General features: G+C 36.8%; 4 protein-coding genes across 5 annotated transcripts in view; 2 read left to right on the forward strand and 2 right to left on the reverse strand.

Annotated features, from left to right (window-relative positions):
- Positions 1-6,059, reverse strand: part of LOC123533702 (zinc finger protein 226-like) — a 31,597-nt gene extending 25,538 nt beyond the window's left edge. The window contains exon 1 of one of the 2 annotated variants that reach the window (XM_045315487.2): positions 5,958-6,059. The gene's annotated coding sequence lies outside the window, so the exon portion shown is untranslated. Of the gene's footprint in view, positions 1-5,715; positions 5,867-5,957 lie in introns of those variants that run through there. The other variant, XM_045315485.2, reaches the window with a different exon arrangement.
- Positions 6,060-9,671: 3,612 nt separating this feature from the next.
- Positions 9,672-21,621, reverse strand: LOC123534496 (trypsin-2-like). Its single transcript, XM_045316775.2, has 6 exons — positions 21,492-21,621; positions 20,491-20,671; positions 19,944-20,037; positions 18,743-18,917; positions 11,380-11,555; positions 9,672-10,551 (listed from the first exon to the last, which is right to left on the reverse strand). Exons 1-6 carry the CDS (start codon positions 21,553-21,555, stop codon positions 10,372-10,374), a joined length of 870 nt encoding a protein of 289 aa, XP_045172710.2. The 5' UTR covers positions 21,556-21,621; the 3' UTR covers positions 9,672-10,371.
- On the forward strand, positions 14,928-16,312 carry LOC123534497 (apolipoprotein D-like). The gene is made up of 2 exons (XM_045316776.2): positions 14,928-15,127; positions 15,738-16,312. Exons 1-2 carry the CDS (start codon positions 15,002-15,004, stop codon positions 16,197-16,199), a joined length of 588 nt encoding a protein of 195 aa, XP_045172711.2. The 5' UTR covers positions 14,928-15,001; the 3' UTR covers positions 16,200-16,312.
- A 1,238-nt stretch (positions 21,622-22,859) lies between the features above and the next one.
- LOC128547131 (uncharacterized) lies at positions 22,860-24,936 on the forward strand. Its single transcript, XM_053518869.1, has 4 exons — positions 22,860-23,017; positions 23,680-23,827; positions 24,323-24,468; positions 24,810-24,936. Exons 1-4 carry the CDS (start codon positions 22,972-22,974, stop codon positions 24,884-24,886), a joined length of 417 nt encoding a protein of 138 aa, XP_053374844.1. The 5' UTR covers positions 22,860-22,971; the 3' UTR covers positions 24,887-24,936.
- Positions 24,937-25,870: the final 934 nt, after the last annotated feature.

Consider the following 25,870-nt stretch of genomic DNA (forward strand, 5'->3'; position numbering starts at 1 on the left):
TTATAAAATGTAATGACTGATACAAAATGCATTGACAAACACCTTTTAATTACCATTTTTAATATATAATCTTTCTACCTTTACAATATTTGACAAATAATCCTAAATTGGTCAATTACAATTCACATTAAGTTTGAAACAGAGTTATAATAATTTTAATACTGTAATAATTAAAAAAAATGTTTAAAAATGAGTTATTAATTAAAATATAATAATTATAAATAAATATGTTAAAAAATGAGTTATTAATCAGAAAGCTGAATAATACATAAATCTGAAAAAAGCAAATTTCAACAAGACAGAATTTTGAACCAGCATCCATTCTTAAAACATTTACAAAAGAATTAAAATCTATTTGGAAAATATCAGTCAGATTTGGTTAATATTTTGTGTTGAGAGCCTACAAAAATACCCAATTAACTTTTATTTCCCAAACAATTTCAGTCTATTTCATTAACATCAACAGTGGATTAATATCCACATGCATAACTTTTTATTATCAATTACTCAGTGTAAGTGTGACAAACTCCCTCTATTTAATCAAATCAATTTCTACTCAAATAATCAATAATTATTACTGCCTACACAATAGATATTTATAGTATATAAATACGAATACGAATACGAATTTTATTGAGCATAAAACATATTACAATGTTTATAGCCATTACAACAATACAATACAGTGAGAAAATGGCAGATTTAACATTTTTCTGAAGAGTACATTAGTCAAATGGAACATTACAAATATAAATGATTTCCAATGGTATTAGAACAGATAACTTTTCTCAAGTGACACGTTTCTTATTTGCAAAGTATAAAAATTTAGAAAGATTGCAAACAGTTTTCTTGGATTTTGACGACAAAAGATTATCCAGTTTAGACACAGACGGCCAATGACAATAATACGGTTTAAAATATTTCATTCTCAGATCTCTGTTTATCAAACAAGGAGGAAGTGGTATTCTGTTTCGATTTGTTTCATATTACATGATTTGCATAACCTCTGTTCACGCGGTATACTGTCGTATCTCCCTGTTTCAGTTATAAAGATTATGCGAGGATGTTCTAAATCTAGTTTAAAGCTATTCTATATTTATTTTCTTGTACTAATCTAAATAGTTTTCTAATTCAAATTATGTTTAAATATGCAATATGTCTTTTAAACGAGCCGAGTTATTAATCTCAGTATACCATTTTTGCAAAAATGTGTCTATTATTCTTTGTTTGATAGCGTTAAAAGGTATTTCAATATTAAACTGATTTCCCCTGATGTACATAAAACCATGACTTGACAAAATATCCTTTATATAAAAAGCCCAATTTTTGTTACCGTAAGTGCGACCAGCATCTGCGTCAGACTTGAGAAGTATGTAAGACTGTTTAACAAGAGAGTTATCATTTTGTTTAAGTATGTTTGTCCAATATCTAAGCATTTTGAATTTGCAGAAAATATTTAGGGGAACACGACCTAATTCGCCATAAAGTGCTGCTAGCTTTGTAGACTTTTTTACACCTAAAACTCTACGTAAAAACTTGGTGTGTATTAATTCTACATCTGTGGCCTCGTGTGCCCCCCATATTTCCGAACTAAAATTTAAAATGGACCCCACCAAAGAATCGAACAATTTACATTTCTGATTAATTGGTAAATCTAAATGTTGAAAAACCGTAAAAAGCTTATGCAATGCAAATGACGCGTGTTGTGCAATTCGTTTTTGCGTTCTATACCAGTTACCATTTTTAAATAGAGTAATTCCAAGATATTTAAATGAGTCTACAATTTCGATTGGAGTGTCATATATAAACAAGAGGACCATGATGGTCCTGAATCGCTCACCTCTTCCCACATGATCCAGTTTTGAGTATGACGTCGTTTTTTCTATTATTTGACATAGTGACCTAGTTTTTGAGCTCATGTGACCCAGTTTTGAACTTGACCTAGATATTATAAAGATAAAAATTCTGACCAATTTTCATGAAGATCCATTGAAAAATATGGTCTCTAGAGAGGTCACAAGGTTTTTCTATTATTTGACCTATTGACCTAGTTTTTTAAGGCACGTGACCCAGTTTCAAACTTGACCTAGATATCATCAAGGTGAACATTCTGACCAATTTCATGAAGACCCATTCAAGGGTATGGCCTCTGGAGAGGTCACAAGGTTTTTCTATTTCAAGACCTACTGACCTAGTTTTTGATCGCAGTTGAACCAGTTTCAAACCTGACCTAGATATCATCAAGATAAAAATTCAGACCAACTTTCATACAGATCCCATGAAAAATATGGCCTCTAGAGAGGTCACAACGTTTTTTCATTATTTGACCTACTGACCTACTTTTTGATGGCACGTGACCCACTTTCGAACTTGACTTAGATATCATCAAAGTGAACATTCTGACCAATTTTTATGGAGATCCATTCACAAGTATGGCCTCTAGAGAGGTCACAAGGTTTTTCTATTTTTAGACCTACTGACCTAGTTTTTGACCGCACATGACCCTGTTTCGAATTTGACCTAGATATCATCAAGATGAACATTCAGACCAACTTTCATGAAGATCCATTGAAAAATATGGCCTTTAGAGAGGTCACAAGGTTTTTCTATTATTTGACCTACTGACCTAGTTTTTGATGGCACGTGACCCACTTTTGAACTTTATCTAGATATCATCAAGGTGAACATTCTGACAAATTTTCATGAAGATTTCATGAAATATATGGCCTCTAGAGAGGTCACAAGGTTTTTCTATGTTTAGACCTACTGACCTAGTTTTTGACCGCACGTGACCAAGTTTCGAACTTGACCTAGATATCATCAAGATGAACATTCAGACCAACTTTCACACAGATCCCATGAAAAATATGGCCTTTAGAGAGGTCACAAGGTTTTTCTATTATTTGACCTTCTGACCTAGTTTTTAAAGGTACGTAACCCAGTTTCGAACTTGACCTAGATATCATCAAGGTTAACGTTCTGACCAATTTTCATGAAGATCTTGTGAAATATATGGCCTCTAGAAAGGTCACAAGGTTTTTCTATTTTTAGACCTACTGACCTAGTTTTTGACGGCATGTGACCCAGTTTCATTCTTGACCTAGATATCATCAAGATGAACATTCAGACCAACTTTCATACAGATCCCATGAAAAACATGGCCTTTAGAGAGGTCACAAGGTTTTTCTATTATTTGACCTACTGACCTAGTTTTTGATGGCATGTGACCCAGTTTCAAACTTGACCTAGATATTATCAAGGTGAACATTCTGACCAACTTTCATGACAGATCCATGAAAAACATGGCCTTTAGAGAGGTCACAAGGTTTTTCTATTATTTGACCTACTGACCTAGTTTTTGATGGCACGTGACCCAGTTTCAAACTTGACCTAGATATTATCAAGGTGAACGTTCTGACCAACTTTCATGAAGATCTTATAAAATATATGGCCTCTAGAGAGGTCACAAGGTTTTTCTATTTTTAGACCTACTGACCTAGTTTTTGACCGCACGTGACCCAGTTTCAAACTTGACCTAGATATCATCAAGATGAACATTCTGACCAATTTTCATGAAGATCCATTGAAAATTATGGCCTCTAGAGAGGTCAGATAGTTTTTCTATTTTTAGACCTACTGACCTAGTTTTTGACGGCACATGACCCAGTTTCGAACTTGACCTAGATATCATCAAGATGAACATTCTGACCAACTTTCATAAAGATCCCATGAAAAATATGGCCTTTAGAGAGGTCACAAGGTTTTTCTATTATTTGACCTACTGACCTAGTTTTTAAAGGTACGTAACCCAGTTTCGAACTTGACCTAGATATCATCAAGGTTAACGTTCTGACCAATTTTCATGAAGATCTTGTGAAATATATGGCCTCTAGAAAGGTCACAAGGTTTTTCTATTTTTAGACCTACTGACCTAGTTTTTGACGGCATGTGACCCAGTTTCATTCTTGACCTAGATATCATCAAGATGAACATTCAGACCAACTTTCATACAGATCCCATGAAAAACATGGCCTTTAGAGAGGTCACAAGGTTTTTCTATTATTTGACCTACTGACCTAGTTTTTGATGGCATGTGACCCAGTTTCAAACTTGACCTAGATATTATCAAGGTGAACATTCTGACCAACTTTCATACAGATCCCATGAAAAACATGGCCTTTAGAGAGGTCACAAGGTTTTTCTATTATTTGACCTACTGACCTAGTTTTTGATGGCATGTGACCCAGTTTCAAACTTGACCTAGATATTATCAAGGTGAACGTTCTGACCAACTTTCATGAAGATCTTATAAAATATATGGCCTCTAGAGAGGTCACAAGGTTTTTCTATTTTTAGACCTACTGACCTAGTTTTTGACCGCACGTGACCCAGTTTCAAACTTGACCTAGATATCATCAAGATGAACATTCTGACCAATTTTCATGAAGATCCATTGAAAATTATGGCCTCTAGAGAGGTCAGAAGGTTTTTCTATTTTTAGACCTACTGACCTAGTTTTTGACGGCACATGACCCAGTTTCGAACTTGACCTAGATATCATCAAGATGAACATTCTGACCAACTTTCATAAAGATCCCATGAAAAATGTGACCTCTAGAGTGGTCACAAGCAAAAGTTTACGGACGCACGCGCGGACGCACGGACGGACGGACGACGGACACCGCGCGATCACAAAAGCTCACCTTGTCACTTTGTGACAGGTGAGCTAAAAAGTCATGATGGGAATGTCTACCCTTTTCAAAGATCATGGCTTTTGTTTTAGACGTATTTATTTTCAATCCCCATTGTTGACAGTAATGCTCTATATCAGTTAGCATTGACTGTAAAGATTCAGGAGATTGTGCAAACAGTACTTGATCGTCTGCGAATAGGATCAAGAAGAGTTTAAGCTCATTTATGGTGAAAATATCGCTTAGATCTGTATTTATACTAGTGTTAAGGTCATTGACAAATAACACAAAGAGAAGAGGCGAACTTAGGTCACCCTGTTTTAGGCCGATATTTGATTAAAAAAACTCTGAAAAAGAAGAATTATATTTTACACAAGCCTTAACTTGAGTATACATCGACTTCACTGCTTTGACAAATTTTGAACTAACATTTTCTAGAATAAGTTTTTGCCACAAAAAGGACCTATCTATTCGGTCGAAGCATTTTTCATAATCTATGAAGATGCAATACAGTTTCTTCCCAGAGTCGAGTACTTTTGATACAACTGTGTGAAAAATGAATATACAATCAACTACAGATTTGCCTTTCTGGAAACCAAACTGATTTTTACAAATTTTTTCATTCTTGACTGTCCATTTGGTAAGTCTATTTAACAAAATTTGCGAATAAATTTTTGCAAGAATATTGATAAGAGTTATACCGCGATAGTTTTGAGCGTCATTAACATCTCCTTTTTTAAAAATTGGTGTTATTATACCCTCCCCCCAAGTTAGTGGGTATTCAGTGTTATTAAACAGTCTGTTATATAATTTTAGTAAATAAATAAGGGAGGTGTAAAGTCCTAGGGTGTAAAGACCTGGAGGAGTAAAGTCCAAGGGTGTATTGTCCCAGAGGAGTATTGTCTCGATACCCGGATCCGTACCCCTAGACACTTCCTTTTAAAAACATGGTAGAATCTGAAGCCAAACTAATTTTATGAAAGCTACATATATAAAAAGCAAGCCTGAAAATTACTTTTTATACCTCTTTGAAACTGCCATTTTGAATTTAGCTCAGAGAAAAAAAATAAATAAAATAAGATCGAGTCCGCTTTGGGTACGAATTAACTCCCTTGAAAAACAGAACGCGTCACGCCATGTTTTTCTTCAAAATGTCCTTGCTTGACTGGTACACGGTTATAAATCGACAAAACTTTATATTTTCTGCAAATTCAATTCATGAAAATGTTACTAAAATGAATGTCGATATTCAAAAAACTATTTTACCTGAATCTGGGCTTTCGGACTCTATGGATTTCATCTAAAAATGTTAAAATAACAGTTTCACAAAATCACTACCGCCTTCCAATGGAAAATCCGGAAAATGCCGAGATACTATCGCTTCTTTCCGTATTATTAAGGAAAGCAACTCGGGAATCTTCGTTAGTCATCGTGCCGAACATGAATCGCAGTGGTGTAGCCATCCCCGGAAATTGACGTAAAAGGGTTGGGGACGCCGTTCACTGTATAAAAATTAATTATAGAACATAAAGCTGGCACTGCAGTATATCAACTGAATACATTTTCAAAATCCTTGTGTACAACACGTACAATAGAGGATAATTACCGTCCGCAGTGGTGTAGCGTCCTCGCTATAGGCACAAGCGTGCGTGCACAATTTTTAATTTTATGAAATGAAAACATGAAAATAATAAAAGTCAATAAAATCCAAAGGAGGAGGGTTGTTAAGTGTACGGTAAAATTTTATCCAGCATAATAATAGGAATCAAAGGCCTAGAAACAACTCCATCTACGTAAGCTTTTAGGGTCTGATGGGAGGGAACACACCTCTCCTGTCCTCCTACACCTCCGATGATATCATTGCTGAGAGTTCGGCGGATTGTCACGAACAGGCCGTTTGTATTTATGTTTAATAATCCCCGCGTCCATTTGCCCTTTCAGGCACAGTAAGCCTATATAGCATTATGCTATGTATGACTATATAGACCCGGCATGTTACCAGGTATATGCCGGTTAAAAATTGAAGCCAATGGTGAAGAGAATTTACCTTTAGGCAATTTCCGTAGAGCATCAGCCAAAGAATCCAAATAATTTTGAAGCCAAAATTTGGTCACTTTCACGGCCATTGAGAGACCCAATACGTTGTTGCTGTGACAATGTAGGTCTAACGAAGCGCGTCCTAACAAGGGCGGTTTCAAGAAGCCGCATTTAGTGCTGGCTGCCGCTGGTAGTGTTGTACCCCACCCCTCCCATGCCGCCTCAGTAGCCTAGTGGTAGATTGTCCGCTTTGTGTACGGGAGGTCTGGGGTTCGATCCCCGGCTGAGTCATACTAAAGACGTGAAAAAATGGTACTGGTATCTCTCTTGATTGGCAGTCAGCACTGAAAGGGTTTGTACCAGGGGGTAAAATAAGCACAGTTAAGTATCTGTTACTGGATACATAGTTTGTCGCACAAGAGCTTCAATTGTAGCTCGTGTTTTATGTTGGATTATATGCAACGTTAAATAAAGCTTACCTTTACCTTTCCCGCACCCCATGTTGAGCGTAGAGATTGTGAAGCTCAGGTTCTTTTCTCCATGCCGTCTGACTGCTGGCCGCCACCAAGAAGATACCTCCTTTCAACACACTGAACGGTCATTTTTAGAGCTTCTTAGGGCAGAAAAAGGCCAATATAATTATGATCTAGTTCCGCTAATGCCCCTGTACCTTCTGTAATCTCGAGACGTGCGTTCACCGGCGGGTCGGAGATGACAGGCCGCTTCCGCTAAGAGTACTGGCATTTTATACGTATTCGTCAGCGGCAAAATTGTACTGGCATACATATGCACACGCACATGAACACCGAAAGTAATTCCCTAAAAATCGTAGAAGTAGACAACAGTTGTCAAGAAATTATTACAGCCGAAAACGCAACTGCAACTACTCCTAAAATTTTAAAGGCCTAAATCTTGGCAGTGGGTCAAGGGATTTCTGTCCTTACTGGCACAGTCGGGTGTCAGTCAAACAGATGCATTTTCATGTACCTGGTTATAACGGTATATGGTTTCAATACACAGGGATCATTGTTTATTCGAAAATCGACCAACCTTAGAAGTGTTACAGTAAGTTGAAAGAGGAAACAGTGTAATTTACTATCACACTTCTTTATAATGAATCATTGAATGTGCAGTGTCTAGCCGTCCGGCAACAAGACGCTCAGCCTGCATTCTTGACGTCAGGTTACCCTAGGGGTTTTCTAGGAGTCCAGTAATAAGTTGATCATGTTTGATAGAATATAGACATGTAATAAGCATGCTTAATGAGAAATTTCTAATATTTCTCATTACTCTATATACACATTATCCTCTAATTCTCTAATGCAATATCTTATCTGCGCCATCTTCTTTAAAACTGTTCATAACTTTATCATGATGTCAGGAGTTCTAACTGACCAGTCAGACAGATGCATTTTCATGTACCTGCCAGTTTCCACTTGGATAAAAGGAAATTATTTTGACAATAAACATATAGTGACGTTACAGAAGTAAATATCACACTTTTAACAAGTCAAATTAGATTTTTTGAGCGCACATGCCCCATATGATGCTACAAACTACAAAACAAAACTTCGAAATTCCATTGAAATATTATATGGATTTAATACTTTGATGTTAGTTTTAAGTTTGAGATTTTACACAAGGAGTTTATGATAAAGTCTGAGTAAAATTTAATCATTACTCAAGTGAAATTAGTTTCATTCCGCAATCTTTCTGGCATTTTAAAATTATGAATGTTTGTCTCGGTGCATCTACTGCCCAACAGCAGCTGCAACACTGGAAAACTTTAAACAGCAACAGGGAATTCTTATACATATTTTTTTCCTTTCATAGAGAATTCTTATACTGTATTTTTTTCCTTTCATAGACCTTTTTTTTTTCAGATTCACATATGTGATAGGAAAATTTGTGCTGAAAACAATGAACAAATAAAAGAAAAAAAAACAACAAAACAAGAGCTGTCTCCGTAGGATGACACATGCCCCCGATGGCACTTTGAATGAATAGTTATGACCGATGTTAGAGTTTAGGACCTTTGACCTACGGAGCTTGGGTCTTGACCCGCGACACATCGTTCTTACTGTGTCACACATTCATGCATAGTTATTTTAAAATCCATGCATGAATGACAAAGATATGGACCGGACATGCCCATCAATGCACTATCATGAAAAATGATCTTTAACGCCTAAGTGTGACCTTGACCTTTGAGCTACGGACCTGGGTCTTGCGTGTGACACGTCGTCTTATTGTGGTACACATTCATGCCAAGTTATTTGAAAATCCATCCATCGATGGCAAAGATATGGACCGGACACGCCCATCAATGCACTATCCTTTAACGTCTAAGTGTGACCTTGACCTTTGAGCTACGAACCTGGGTCTTGCGCACTGCACGTCGTCTTACTGTGGTACACATTCATACCAAGTTATTTGAAAATCCATCCATCGATGACAAAGATATGGACCGGACACGCCCATCAATGCACTATCCTTTAATCCTTTAACGTCTAAGTGTGACCTTGACCTTTGAGCTATGGACCTGGGTCTTGCGCACTGCACGTCGTCTTACTGTGGTACACATTCATGCCAAGTTATTTGAAAATCCATCGATCGATGACAAAGATATGGACCGGACACGAAAATTGCGGACAGACCGACAGACAGACAGACGGTTCAAAAACTATATGCCTCCCTTCGGGAGCATAAAAAAAGAATAACAATGGATCACCAAACTTGTTTTTGTGAAAAATTGTTTTGAACACACCCATTGTTGCTGAAACTGCTAGCGATTTTTCAACATTTTCATATTTTTCTGTTTTTTTTTCTATAAATACCAACCAAACTATGCATCAAGGCAACAAAATAAGGTTTATTCTTTTCACAGATTTTATTATATACTTATTTGATATCATAGTCATATTTGTCATACTACGTGTATATCATTACAATAATGGGTACAAATGAAAACAAATCTTGTTTCATATTCACTTTTGTGAACAAAAAATATTGACAAAGAAAAGATTTTTTTATAAATTTTAGAAATGGGGAGGGGAGTCAAAGGTGTAAACTTTGAGTATAGTGTGTGTGCGTGCGTGCGTGCGTGCGAATGGGTAGGGGAAATTCTAACGTTTAGGAACTTATTCTGATAAACGTTTTTTTTGTCCAAGTTTTCAGGGAAAGTTTGGTGAGGTTTTGCAGTGGCACCCTTATGCCATTACAGATGGAATGTTTGTCTCTTGTTTGCTCAGACTACATCCTAATAAATTAGTCACAGACCTATGTATTTGGACTGGACAGAAATAAAGAGAAAAATATGTACATATTCATAACTAATATACATTAAGGATTACTTTACAGAGCAAACACCCTACACACAAACATCAAGGGAAAGAAAAAAATCCCACATTGTTGCATATCTAGTTTGGTATTATAAACATTCTGTTCTGTTCTGTTCTCTTCTGTTCTCTTCTCTTCTCTTCTGTGTGATTCACAGAGGTAACAAGCTCACAAATTGGGAAATACCGAAATGAGGCGAAATTTGATTGCAACATGCATATATAAAATCAACAGGTATGTAGTGTATGCAAACTATCAGGCACATGATTATACATATGAACTAAATGCACGGCTTAGACTGTATCTATCCCCTTCCTATTTGGTATAGATTTTGTACATTTTGAATCCAGGGATAGTAGTACGAGACCCTGACATAAACACTTGGCCGGAATTCCCTGGTGACCGGGTCACGGCACCCTTGTACACCCCATGAGGTGACACCTGCCAGTACGCCGTTACAAACCATCGGGCCGCCACTGTCACCCTGAAAGAATTGATTAATAACAAAATTTAGAAACTTAAAGTGTTTTCTGTCTTGTTATTTGTTTAATTGGAATTTTTGAAAAATTGGTTAAATGTATATAGGCCTACATGTATGTTCAATAACAGCAATAAAAACACGTGAAATTACGAGTAAGTATATAATATAGTTCGAATTTCGAAGTTTGCATTATTAGGCACATAGTGAAATACAACTGTCGCTATGCATGTCTTTCTACGACCTGCTATCATTCTTCCCGTACGGGTTTTTACATGAAAATGAAATTTTGCAGGAATCTATGAGAAAATTTGATAATCTAGTAGTACAAAGCAAAGATTTCTAAATAACTGAAGCGTAAATGTCTTCTTATTCTAATACGCGCGCAAATGTCTTCTTATTTTAATACGTTCAAACAGTCACACAAGTCACTGTTCATTTGTTTAAAATGTTCGAAAGCCTGTAGATACAAGTGAGACATTTTTTTGGTGGGTGGGGGTGGGGGGAGGGATTAACGTCGTACCGACATAATTCGACTATCCAGCTTTGATTGTGAAAGAAGAACCCACGCAGGTTCCCCTCCGTGCATTTTTGTCACGAGCGGGCACCTGGGTAGAACCACCGACCTTCCGCAAGCCAGCTAGATGAAGAATTCAAAGCCCCGAGTGAGGCTTGAACTCACAGCGATGAGGGGCAAGTGATTCAAAGCAGCAAACTTAACAACTCGGCCACGGAGGCCCCGATAGACTTTTTTCCTAATTATACAGATATATGTTATCGTACATTTACAAGATCTAATATAATGTATATTCCTAACATAAGAATGTAACATACACTGCAAGCAGACGCGCCAGATTCAGGGTCCTCGCCTGAAAATATACAGATCTGTCCTTGGAATATGTCTAACATTGCATCTGGGAAAATGTCTTTCCAAAACGCATTGCAGTCTGTCTGATTCATTACCGTCATATTGACTTCCTGTAGAGTGTTTGGAACAATCCCGTTTGTATCTGAAACATAATTTACTGTAAGTATACAATAAAAACAAGAAGACAAAATCTGTAATCTGTTGTATGGGGCACCTTAACTACTTTCTACACTGCGTAAAATTAAATCAGACTGGATGGACATTGTAATAAATAGTTTAAAAATCTTGTGTGTGTGTGTGTTCGGGTTTAACGTCTTTTTCAACAATTTTTCAGTAAAAACGTCTTTTTCAACAATTTTTCAGTAAAAAAAAACCCAAAAAAAACGACGGTGTCACTTTATAGTGCTGACTCACTGGAATATCACGCCGTAGACACGTGACACGATACCCCACCCAGTCACATTATACTGACACCGGGCTGACCAGTACTAGCACTACCCTCAAAATGCTGAGGGCCAAGCGAGGAAGCTACTAGTTCTCTATATCAGATACCCTCATGGGTTTTGAATTTAAAATGATTTAAAAAAAAAAACTCTGCTAAGTTCCGAACGGACATGATTGTGTCTATACTCCAGAAACAGTATTACTACCTACGAATAAACAGTTAAATTTTGACAAAACCAAAGCGCATTGTGTACTTGAAAAAAAAAAGAAACATGAGCCGCGCCATGAGAAAACCAACATAGTGGCTTGCGACCAGCATGGATGCAGACCAGCCTGCGCATCCGCGCAGTCTGGTCAGGATCCATGCTGTTCGCTAATGGTTTCTCTACTTGCAATAAATTTTGAGAGCGACCAGCATGGTGGTCGCAAAGCCACTATGTCTGAAAACATGCTAGTACTCGTGCTTTTATATTTTACCTACGAAGATAATGAGCATGCCAATAGCATACGTGATTCCTTTCCACACTTCTGTTGGTAAAAATATAAGTTTTCTTAATATATTTTAGAAATAACCTTCTGTGAAAAAAATGGCTTTTGTTTCAATATCACTGACGTATGTCTTATATATCATATTTTTTCAGCAAACTTTCCCTTTTACCAAAGTATGATATATCACTCTTTGCTTTTTCGAACTAAAGTTGGGGGAGATGAGGTGGAGTAGCGGCCCGCCTGAAACGCTTTTGAAATACTCGACTAAGAGGAATATGCCGTGCCATGAGAAAAACAACATAGTGGCTTTGCGACCAGCTTTGATCCAGACCATCCCGCGCATCCGCACAGTCTGGTCAGGATCCATGCTGTTCGCTAACGGTTTCTCTAATTGATATAGGTTTTGAAAGCGAACAACATGGATCCTGACCAGACTGCGCGGATGCGCAGGCTGGTCTGGATCCATGCTGGTCGCAAAGCCACTATGTTGGTTTTCTCATGGCACGACTCATATAGCATTTGAGACGTCATACTGTTACTTTAAGTATTAAAATTTACAAAAAGTATTCTAAAGATATTTACTGACTGGCGTAGGATGAAATCAGGGTACTGTTTGATGCCAAGTATGAGAATTTTTACATGCGAAGTATTTTGTATTCAATTCAATAATGCATTGTTTCCTCAATGAAAACAGTGATAGCCGCATTAAGGACGTATGCTAGAATTTGGTGCGAAAATTTTCCCAATAACAGAATTTCTTCAAACTTTGCATATTGAAGGACAATCATCTAAGAAACAAAAAAGTGCAATAAAAATCATAGGTCACCGGTATCGAAAAAGAGTTATCTGCCCTTGAAAACGGCATTTCCCCTAAAAATGACGTTTTCAAGGGCAGATAACTCTTTTTCGAATCCGGTGACCTATGATTTTTATTGGCATTTTTTTGTTTCTTAGATGATTGTCCCTCAATATCCAAAGTTTAAAGAAATTCTGTTATTGGGAAAATTTTAGCCCATCTCATATACAGGGAATTCTAGCGTACGCCTTTAAGCACTGGATATTCCATTTGTATGATTAACTTTATATGAGCCGTGTCATAAGAAAACCAACATAGTGGCTTTGCGACCAGCATGGATGCAGACCAGCCTGCGCATCCGCACAGTCTGGTCAGGATCCATGCTGTAGACTTTCAACGCCTATTGGAATTAGAGAAACTGTTAGCGGACAGGATACGCAGGCTGGTCTGGATCTATGGTGGTCGCAAACCCACTTTGTCGGTTTTCTCATGGCACGGCCTATGGATATAGTGACTTCTCTTCGATTGCATATTTACCGAAAATTGATGGTGTAATATAAATAATTATGATGGAACACATTTATATTTGTATGCATGTGGGTCCAGAAGATTAATTTGTCACCCTGCGTGATTTACGATTGAAATGGGCCTTTCTGTATATTTAATGAAGTGGATTTTGTAATTGTATAACATGATTGATGAAACAAGCTGGATAGATGTCTTAAAGGTATATAAGCCTCAAATTTCATATTTGAAAATAAGAATAGAACTACAAATAGTTTATTAACAAACTTATTTGTCTTAACAGTATGATGCATTAATTGTATACCTGTGCAAAGTATAAATGTGTAGCGTCATTAGAGTTTTTAACAAACGACTGTTACTGCATACAGGGCTCACACTGGCCTCAAAAAAAAAAAAAAAAAAAAAAATAGCCGAACTTTTGAACCTGTAAAAATGATGTGTGCGGACCTTTGCGTATTCAGTATTGGCAATCTTATTCAGGCTATTGAACAAATTCATAATGTTAACAATACATTTATACGTTTAGATACGTTATGTAATAAAAAGGTTATTACCTTTATGTCGGGAAATATGCACTCGTTCTTTAGCGAAAGAATATTGCGCTCCTAAATTCGCCCAATATTTCCGTAAAGCTTATAACTTAATATCATTTTATATATTTGGAAAAGTTATGTACACATAAAGAGAATTTTCTACATTTGTACACACACTTAATTAACAAACGGATAGCTAAAATTAATTTATATAGTTATATTCAGCTTTATTGTTATGAAGTCTAATTAATACATCAAGAACCGCTAAAACTGGGAGTTACTTTAACAAACGGCTGTTATTGCACGGCATTTCATTTTGAATGCAGTCCAACATACGTAATTCATTTATATCTTTATCAAAATTAAATACATTGATGAGGATTTTTTCTGCATTTGTACACAAATACTAGACTACTAGTAAGTAATTGCTTTAAACATTGTATACATTTGTACAGCAGCTAAAACTGGAAGTGTTTTTAACAATAGACTGTCATTGCATGTGATTTACTCATGAATACAGCCATTCAAACACAATTAATCTTTACAGTTGGAAATGTTAAATACAATTGATGAGCAATTCCTATATTTGAAATAGATACCTAAAGACAGACTTTTTTTATGAAAGATTGGCATTATATATCTTTAAACGTTTGTACTGTCGTTTTTAATTGACACGTTACATAACAGTATAAGCACGTGATGAATACGTAATGAGAGATGTCAAATACAAAATAAAAAAGACACTGTTTTATGCAGTAACTGACACAATTTCGTTTGGTGTACATGCACGTTTAGTTAGAAATGGAAATCACTGTGTTTAGAGCGTTAATAATTGTGGTTGTTGCCGCCGACGGATGTTTAGGCCAGATAACCCAACGAGGAAAATGTCCTTTCGTGCCAACAAAACCGGACTTTGATGTGTCTTTCGTAAGTCATTTCTTTCATAGTATACGTGAACGATATTAGCATGGTAATATGCATAACTATTAATTGCTCTTAGGCGATACAATAACATTCTCGTTATACAGCTACGGAGCCCTATACGTTCCATGGCGTTTTCACATTTTAAATATTAATATAAAATTCAAAATTTGTACAATCATTTAATTTCATCTTTTCTTCTTTAAGACTATAACTGACAACAAAAATAGAAATCTTACGACGTCATTTATATTGACGAAAATTCGAACTTTTTGAAAAGAACAGACTGTGTTTTATATTATCGCAAAAACCCCTTTACCAGTCCCAAACGCACAAAAGTCTTTAAAGTCACAGTTATTGCTACATAATGAAGAAGTAAAAATAGATAAGAAAAATGTTGTAAACTTTATCAAAAATACTCCCTTTTCGTTCAATAAAATTGCAATTGTATAGAAAATTTTACGATTAGCGATGAAACTAAACAAAACAAGATAATCTTTGTGTCAGCTGAACTGCCTGTTTCGTACAAAAACAGAGCACCAGCAAAACTTTCGTTATGTATGTAGCATACAGTTTTATTCGCATTTTCAATACATGCAAATTTATCTTTCTGCAGTATACGGGTCGATGGTACGAGCAGGAGAAATTCCCGGCAGCATTTGAGGCTAACCAAGTGTGTATCTCAGCCGACTACTACCTCATACCAACAGGTGGTGTTCGAGTCATCAACCGCGGATTTAACGTCGTCCAGAATCGCGATGTCACCATTTCCGGCGACGCCGTGCAAAGTCCTTCCCAGCCAGGAAAGTTAGGGGTTCGATTTTTTCCAGGTCAACCGCGGCAGCCATATAACATCTTAGATACCGACTACACCACATACTCGGTCGTATTCTCGTGTCAGGAATCGACCAGGAACGGCTACCCGTCTAACCAACAATTCTTATGGGTCCTGACTCGTCAACCTTGGGGTATTTCGCCACAACTTCGACACAAACTTTTAGCAAAAGTGGAAAGATTTGGCATTAACACGAGCTACCTAACTCGCACTCAACAACAAAATTGTTCGTACGGAAATTAATTGAACAATGCCTACTGAAACACTTTGAGTTTCTCTTTGTATTTTTTCTTTCATTATCATTAATTTAGCCGTGCCATGAGAAAACGAACATAGTGGGTTTGCGACCAGCATGGATCCAGACCAGCCTGCGCATCCGCGCAGTCTGGTCAGGATCCATGCTGTTCGCTAACGGAATGTCTAATTGCAATAGATTTTGAAAGCGAACAGCATGGATCCTGACCAGACTGCGCGGATGCGCAGGCTGGTCTGGATCCATGCTGGTCGCAAACCCACTATGTTGGTTTTCTCATGGCGCGGCTCAATTTATTTATATGCTGGGCAATATTAGAATAAAACGGCTACTCAAAGTGTGTTCCTGAGAATCTAGCTTTTTGTTGCTCTTCTCTCAAAGTAAATAATATTCACACCATTTCTTAATTCTGAAAAAAAGATACATACGCATATGCTTCGCTGTGGGCGTGAATGCGCAGTTTTCATAATTTTTCAAATTGACCTATGTGTGCCAGGTGCGGAAAAGAACCTCTGAAATTTGCTATAAAATGTCATGTTACTGCTTTTGTCTTTAATGTTTCTCTTTTTTACTGTACACAAGGTAAGATAAATTGAATTTTACGGTCTCATTCTCATTTGTGAGATTTGTCACATGTTTTTGCGACTTCACGTGTTGTAGTATAGCGATTACCATAGCAGATTTTAGTTAGTTTCTCTTTATTTGAACTAGCAAAAATGCTACGAAGAAATAATGGACCTATGTTTTGAAAAAAAATAAGAATGTTCGTTTAAGCCTTCAATTTGGTCGCCAATGTCAAAGCATATATTGAGAAAAAGTATCATTAATGAACCCTGTGCTATACTAATACACATGTATTAAATCTTAGAGAGGAAAAACGTAAGTTGTTCAAAGTTGTAGGCAAATTAAGAGTGTTTACGTTTAAATGTTTGGCATCTAGTCTGGACGCATTGTTACCAAACGTGCTGGTTGGCTAAATATTCATGGTCTTGTTCGTACCCCTCCGTAGTTTTACAGTCAAGTCGGAGAAACATTAATGAATAAGCGTTAAGTTGGTTCCCCTTATTTTCTTTTCGCTTAAACATTAGTACCATTAATTGGTAGATATTGTCAGTGTCCAGACAATAATGAACAAGCGAGGTGAAACAAATGTGGCATTTTGACACCTTGAATAAAGACCAGTGTACCATTTTGACACCTTGAATAAAGACCAGTGTACCATTTTGACACCTTGAATAAAGACCCTTGTGCTGTAAATCGTATCAATACAAATTCGTATAAACAGTTCTCATGTATTAACTTTTTGTAATTCTGTTTGGTAAAGTCTAGTTCACAGGAACATCTTAAAATTGCCAATAATACTTTGCTCGCAGTGACGAAAATCCCCCTGAGCTATTGATATACCCACGACGTCGGCGTCGTGTGAAGAAGCATTATTAAAGATTCTCAGCAAGCCTATATTTTAGTTATAACTCGTCATAACTGAATGAAAATATCTTCCCCGTGATAATACCAATTGAATTGTATAGGTTCTAGAGCTTCCTGCTTTCATTTGATGAAATTATGCCTATTTTTGTACTTAATTTTTTTGTACGATATATTTTCTTACTCCCCGTGACTGTTTTTTTTTTTAACAATATTGTGTTTGCGATTGTCAGCAAGCTAATATCTAAGTAAATACACGTCACAACAGAATGAGAATTTACACAATGACATTGCTTCCGTCTTATTGTGCCTTGCGTTATATCCCTCCCATTCTCTAGTGCCGGGTCACTGAAAGTGAACATGGGAATATAGAAATGTAGTTAATACGTTTGTGCGTCGGTCAAATAACATTTTTAATTTTAGTTTTTCATGTTTCTTGACCTTAGAGTTCCGTTATCTCCCCCGCTCATATTATTCATCCTTTAAGCCCGTCCCACCACCTTCATTCCCACTCCCAATAAGATTAAGCAGATACCTTTTAGTTCCTTGTGGTTCTTGGCCACACTCCATCTATCAAAATAATATCATGAAAAGGACTCTATATAAATCATTCGAAATCAAGAAAATATTCTGGTGTGTCAAGGTCAACGCTATCAGAGGCGGGGTACTGTATTATAGTCTCTTAATCCCTGAATTATCCCCCCCCCCCCCCCCCCCCCCACACACCCTCTGCTCAATTTGAACAAGACGAACAAAAATATTCCTTTGATTTTGTTGAATAAATACTTTAAAACTGAATATAGATGAACAGAATTTAAACAAGAGTTGTCAGCAGACAACGAGGCGAAGCTTGCCGTAAATTGGGTTGTAACATATACATATTATATTAAGTTATGTTTTTGAAGGGTGGGGCTATAGGGGACGGTGAAAAGAAAATAATATATATATTTTTTTTTATAGATGGGGTGTGGGTAATGCGCCTGAAATACAGATGTAGCGCATAAATAAAATAGCGCATTGAATAAACTTGAGCGACATATTGGTAACTTAATTAGGAAGCGAACGTACGGACGAACGAGATGATCACTGTTACTTTAAACAACATTACCATTGCGTCCCCATCCACTTATTGTACACAGGTCACCAGTAAAGTCTTCGTTATCGTCATCAGCCATGTGGATAATAGTTGTTTTGTCCAGCACCTCCGAATCCAATCGAAGAACGGCTATGTCATTAGGGTACAGCTTATAGTCATAGTCCTGTCCAGGCAGCCACTTTTCATGCTGCAAAAATAACCAAAATCATTTAACAAGAAAGTAGAAAGTTATAAGAGCTATTTTCAACTTCTCGTGCTATGTTATACTTTTCGCTCTACAAGTTTTGGTCGTTAATTTGACGTTCGCGTCAAAAACAAAACTTTTAACTTTTCAAGTGAATATCTTAGCGTGAGAAGTTGAAATGACCTCTTTCAAATTTCTATATACGTGCTAAATATCCGGTCGAAAAACTGAAATTTGCGCGACATTTGTCGTGTCAAAAACTGGGAAGTTTTTTGTTTTTTTACTTTTCGCATCAAATTTACAGCACAAGTTGAAACTTAATGCTTAATTTCAAGCTGTCGCCTGTCTCGTCGAAAAGCCGATGGCGGAAACAGTATTCAGTAGATTGGTGATTACAGCTTTACGATATCTACGGAAGACTATAGGTTTCACGTGCTAATAATTAAAGTCGTAAGATCGAATTCCGTCTTGTTTTTATCTGGATTCGAAGCCGTGATATCCGGATATTAAGGAGTCAACACTTACGCCCTACATCACAATGAACAAGATGGCATGTCATGATCATAACTTAGAAACATATGAGCCGTGCCATGAGAAAACCAACATAGTGGGTGTGCGACCAGCATGGAGCCTGACCAGACTGCGCGGATATTACTTCCATTCGTCCGTCAGTACCCTTAAGGTAGGCCGCTCGTAATGACAATCGGCTATTTCAATGCTATTACGGAATCACCTATGCTGTTTCGGCATCCCTCGGCCATACGAGCAATTACTATTTATAACAACTGTCGAATTCCGGGATCGCATATGGAACATACGATATCCAACGGAAAATATCGATTGTCAGTTCCGGTCCTCTACCTAAAACAACTTCCTTCGGTCCAAACATTCAAAAGGCCCGGACGTTTATCGTGCGGAAATCATTGTGGGTATGGTGTTACATGCAAATTGCAGATAATAGTTAGTACTTTAGTTTTATTTAAATTGAAATTTTAAACAACAGAAGCAGAAGTAACTACATGAACCTACTGTATATATTCTTTGAATTCCGATGAATTGTTCATCTCCGTCTGTGTTGTACAGGTTATGGTCGTTGACGACAACCCGGAATTGCTCTGCAGGTCTGATGTATAGAGCGGCGGAATTTGAAATATAGCATTATAAATTACATTAAACGCTAAAATGCAATACATCATTTAATTTCCATTATTTCTGTTGCGTTTCACCGTTTACTGAAAATATGCATGAATAAAAAGTAAGTCGTGTTCTGGTTAGATTAAACAGTATTTTTTCAGTAGTTTACCACCTTCATAGTTCATCCGTTTAAGGCAATACATAGCTCCTCCTCATCATCATAATCATCACCCCACCACCCGCATCATCATCATAATCATCATCATTATCATCACCACACCACCAACATCTCCCACCATGCCAACCATTCCTCATCACCGCCATCACCACCACCACCACCACAATCATTATCATCATCATCATCATCAACAACAACAACTACAACTATATAATCGACTGGGGCGACGGTAACACATATAAAACAAGTTGTGCATTCACTTACGCAAAATCCACACAGTGTGCCGCAGTCAGTACAAAGAGGTCATCAATGACAGATCCTCCGCAAATGTGGAACCATGAACCAAAAAGGTACCACTGAAGTGTGACCTGGTGTGGGTGCGACCCTGGTATAGCATCCTGGCCGTTTACCACCTTTCCACCATTTAGCTGTCTTGTTGGGGACGCTGTGAAGTCAAGAGATCGATTTTGTTTCTTAGTTGAATGTTGTTTCTTTGTAAAACTTTGTACTTAGTTTCCTGTCATTTTTTAGTAATCTAAGTTTGATTTGTATAAATGAAAAAAATCTTTTATAAAAAAAAGATAGGGAAAAAAATAAAATCAAAGAAACATATAAATCTGCAAAATAATTATGATTTCATTAGCGGAGTTAAATTATTTTTCGAAAGAACATTAACGAGTGTAAAGCACAACGGAACTCTCTAAATGATTTATAATTGTGCCAGCACCATACATATAGTAGAAATGAGCCGCGCCATGAGAAAACCAATATAATGGTTTTGTGACCAGCATGGATCCAGACCAGACTACTCACATGTGCATTCAGGATCCATGCTGTTCGCTGAAGGTTTCTCTAATTGCAATAGGCTTTGAAAGCGAACAACATGGATCCTGACCAGACTGCGCGTATGCGCAGGCTGGTCTGGATCCATGCTGGTCGCAAACGCACTATATTGGTTTTCCCATGGCGCGGCTCAAATTATATTTACATCAGATAATTTTAAGTTGGTGCATGTTTTATAAAGTCATGTGCATATTATTTCAAACAAAAAGTTTAATGGTACACTATATGTTTGATTTATACGGCAAAGTTTGGATCTGCAAACAAATGAAGTTAACCTTTTCGGAAATGAATTGTCAAAAAATACACCTAGAACGGTGTGCGATAAAATAAAGTTTGAAAGGAAACTGAAACATCAAAATTTTTCGGTGTGTGCGTTTCAAACATTAAAAATATTTGCAATATTAAATAAAACATATTCTTACCGACAACAAATCTAATATCGACCACACCCAGACAAATGACAGCAAACAGCGATAAAATTTTCATTTTACTTTTTACCTAAATGTCCAATTAAGTTTCACCAACTCAAATCTTTTTTGTGACTGAATGGAATGAACCGATCGCCTTACTTATTTTTTAGGACAAAGTTCACAGTAAGTAAGTTTGTTGCATTTTAATTTTATTTTTATCGATAAAGGACACTTCTTACAAGTGTTAATTATCTCTTAAGTTTATTTTTGCTTCGACGATGCTTAAAAAGACATAAATCAAAACAGGCTCTTTTAAAAGTGTGCTAAATAACGTACATGCACATATCTGTGTCTCGTTTCTACAGTCAAAAGTGTTTAAAACCACCTATGAACTGAGACCAGGTGCTTCTAAAAGTAACTAGTTTCATATCCGACTTAAACATTTGTTTGTTATTCTTTTTATGTTGAGGGTAAGTTATACCGATAATTATAGGTAATGGATTCAGTTGTTGTACAGGAACACCCGTCTGTGATGATAATGCACGGAGGGGCACCTGGGGTCTTCCTCCACCATCAAAGCTGGAAAGTCGCCATATGACCTAAAATTGTGTCGGTGCGACGTTAAACCCAACCAAAAAAAAAAAAAAAAAAAAAAAAAAATTAAAAAAATAAACATTTGTTTCTTCTTTTCCTTTTTATGCTTGTTGGGTTAAACGTTATACCGATAAAATTATAGGTCATATGGCGACTTTTCAGCTTTTGGTTGTGGAGGAACACCCAGGTTCCCCTCCGTGCATTATTTCATCACGCACGGGCACCTGGGTAGAACCAACGACCTTCCGTAAGCCAACTGTATAGTTTCCTCACACGAAGAATTCAATACCCTGAAGTCAGCGACCTTAACCACCCGGCCACGGAGGCCCCTTAAACGTTTGTAATTTATTGCATATTTGCATAAAGATCACATTAAAATTAGCCCAATACACATGGCCTTCATAGACTTGACTTTATCTGCTTGTATACGTATGTTTTCCATACGTTCGTGTAAGAATACTTAAGCTAATAAAATGGTATTTGTTTTAAAATTTAATGGTTGTTGGTTTAAGTTGATATAAAATTGTTAGTACAACGGTCAGAAAAGTTGTTTCGGTAGTATCATAGGAGAAAACGTTGTGGTGACCCTAATGGGATTTTAACCCACAGTCTCCGGTTTAACCGCATAGTGCCTTTTCCACATGGGATTAGCGCCTTAAAACTATGTAAAATGTATAACAGAGACATCTAAGCACCGAGTCTAATAGTCTGATAACACAGAGTCAAAGGGCACGCTTTAAGGGAATTCCAACGACATGACAAACATGTTTTCATGAAATGGAATCTTATCTCATTAGTAGAAATATGCATACATAGCATCTAGTACTCTTATCTAACAATCCAGGCACCTCGAGACAAGTGTCCTCTACTTCTCTACTTGGTAATCAAATAGACAACCATGATCGGATATCAGTGTATTATACTATGTGCTTGCTTATGTGCTGGTCAGTATTTTTTCATATTTATTTTCTGATGAAAAGTTATTTTGTTGGTTCGAACAGAAAACGTATGTTCTCGTATCGAAAGAGAATTAAATGTGTGTTTTTGTGTTTTTTGTCCAAAAGCGTTTCAGTTAGTTACTGCTGCACGGCGGTCCGTTAACTTTAGCACTGTTCAGTGATTTTTTTTAACTAGAATTAGCCTGTCTATTGTAAAAGAACTGACAACATGTAATAGGGGTGGAGAATGAATGACCTAATGTGTGATACTTTTCAGCAGATGTCATGGAGAACGTACGCCGAAACCGGGATTTGAACCTACGGTCTCCGAATTGGCACAGTCCGGTTATTGGTGGAAGATCTAAGCGATCTCTAGATGCATATTTGGTTAAGAAGGGCGTAGCCAAAGAAGGGCGTAGCCAAAAATGAAACTACAAGATTTGTTGTTCATGAGTGAAAGTTTCATTGATGTTACATGCAAAACAAAATTTTTATTCTGTCTTTTCAATGGTTTTTATTGAACCTTATCCAGTTTGTAGATCCACATCAGTGAAATGTATATTTGGTATTTTTCACCGTGAAATTTCCAGATATATTTCACTCTTAACATTTCAACAATTTACTGAAAAACTTCAATAATAAAATTCAATATTTATAATGTGTTACAGTGTACGGACAGACAGATTGCTCGACCTTACCCGATGGTCATTATAATATAGGCTGCAAACGCTACGATGTTTGTACCAACCATGTGCTAACTTCGATAGAATGCAAGCAGAATAAAGTATACAACAACAACACCAAAATGTGCGACTAGTGAGTACAAGCATAAATTTATAGTCTTCTTTTAATATAGACAAAATATTAAAATAGCATACTGACATACTCGTTATAAGCATTTTTATTCTTAACAATGCTAGTGAATAGCAGATACCAGTAATTGGGATTGTTTTAAAAATATTGACTCTAATTATAACCGACTAGGTGCGTTTGAGTGGTTAAAGTGTCTAACCTGAAATGCTTTGCCTTAACTGCTGGCGAGGGCCAAGTTACGCGTCTTGCCGGCTGGTGGGAAGTCGTTGATTCTACAAAGGTTTCCGTCTGTGCCTTGAATAATTGTGTCTTCCCCTACCATTAAAGCTAGAAAGTCCTCCTTATGACGTAAGATGTGTAGATGTGACTTAACAGTTTAAAAAAGGGAAAGATGAAAATTGTTATTTGTTAAAGCAAATCCTCAATCCGTCGGAGTCATTTACACCAATAAACCTTCTTGTCATATCTGACATTGTTCTGTGTACTTCCTAATTGCAGTCAAAATCACGTAGACCCTCCCTGTGGTCTTGTTAGAGACTGCACTGGTAAAGCTGACGGTGCTTACACAGACTTCCAATTGAACTGTACATCATATTACACGTGCAGCCACCACGTCTATTATGGTCACAACTTCTGTACACCAGGTATTTTAGCGGTTGTGTCAGTAAAGTTATATGACTAATTTATTAGAAAAGCCCATTTCTTGTAAATACATGTTTGATAGTTAATCAATACAACAAATCTGTGCATCTCTAAAACTCAAATGTTTTAGACTAGGTCTTGTATTTCTCGTTGGGGTACTGCGCCCTTTTAGCACATTTAATACATTTCGTAGCATTTTCTCACCACCTGTCCCATGACACAAAGTCCTCTGACTGTTTCGGTGAACCTCTGGGTCACCATAAACTGTATTTTAAAAAATGCAAAAATATATACATGTATATCGACATTAACACAAGTTTGAGCCCACGATATATGTTTTCAGGTACGGTGTTTGAGATGAAAGTTGGCACGTGCGTGTGGCCGGATGATGCCTTTAAACCATGTGGAAACAAAGTTTGAAATAGAATGAATTCAGAAAAATAGACTCCTTATTAAAATATCAATATTTATGAGTAGCATTTTACCTTAAAATGAGTACAGCTTGGCATTTTGAGAGCCTATTTCATTCAGTCTCAAATGTTCTTTCCAGGTCCGAAAGAATCATTTGTCTACGCGCCTAAAATTACAGCACACATACGTATACAGACAAATTAAGACCACCTGAAGTCAGCTAGACAGACGTTTCCCCAAGTTCATATCCCCAGTCACCCATAGTGTCAAAACATAAACCAGTCATATATTCAAAGCCAATAAATGCAACTGCTTTCTCGTGCAGTATCTAGTTAAGCTTATGGAGACATGTGTTCGCCCATGTTTTCCCGCGCTGAAAATCTTTAATGTTTCAGGTTGTGGACTAAGAAGCGGCCACAAAAGTATCATTCATTCATTCATTCATATATTCTTTCGTGCATTCATTCGAGGCTGGATGAAATATTTTAACTAGTGGCGTAAGATTGGCGTTCTTCATATGGAACGACGTTCGAGACGTTTTTTAGATAGACTCTTTTTTTTTAGATATTATGCTACATTCTGTTTTATTTTACAGTTCAGAGATATTATTCGGTAATTCTATACATTTTTCTAGATATTAGGCTACATTCTTGTTTATTTTGAAAATATAAGTTTCAAATAATAAAATGATAATTATAGTCTAATTGACGAAATATTAAATGCGTTTTTACAAAATAAAAATAATCTTACATCTAAAATAAAGTCTTCAGGGGCTAGGTAAGTAAGCCATGTAAAACAAGCAAATTTTCTTTCTATTTTATGTCTTTTCTGTGGTTTTAAGCAAACTTTATCGGTTTAGCCCGTGCAGCCAGTGAAAAATATATGGTAAAGCTTGTATTAACAGACCACATAAAGGAATGGCAAAAAGTGGTCTCTCAACCCTAATACAGATAAGAACTGAAAAATGGTCTCTTAAGAATGTACGAGCGTTTT

This window comes from Mercenaria mercenaria, chromosome 12 (assembly GCF_021730395.1).
Source record: "Mercenaria mercenaria strain notata chromosome 12, MADL_Memer_1, whole genome shotgun sequence".
Lineage (NCBI taxonomy): Eukaryota > Metazoa > Mollusca > Bivalvia > Venerida > Veneridae > Mercenaria > Mercenaria mercenaria.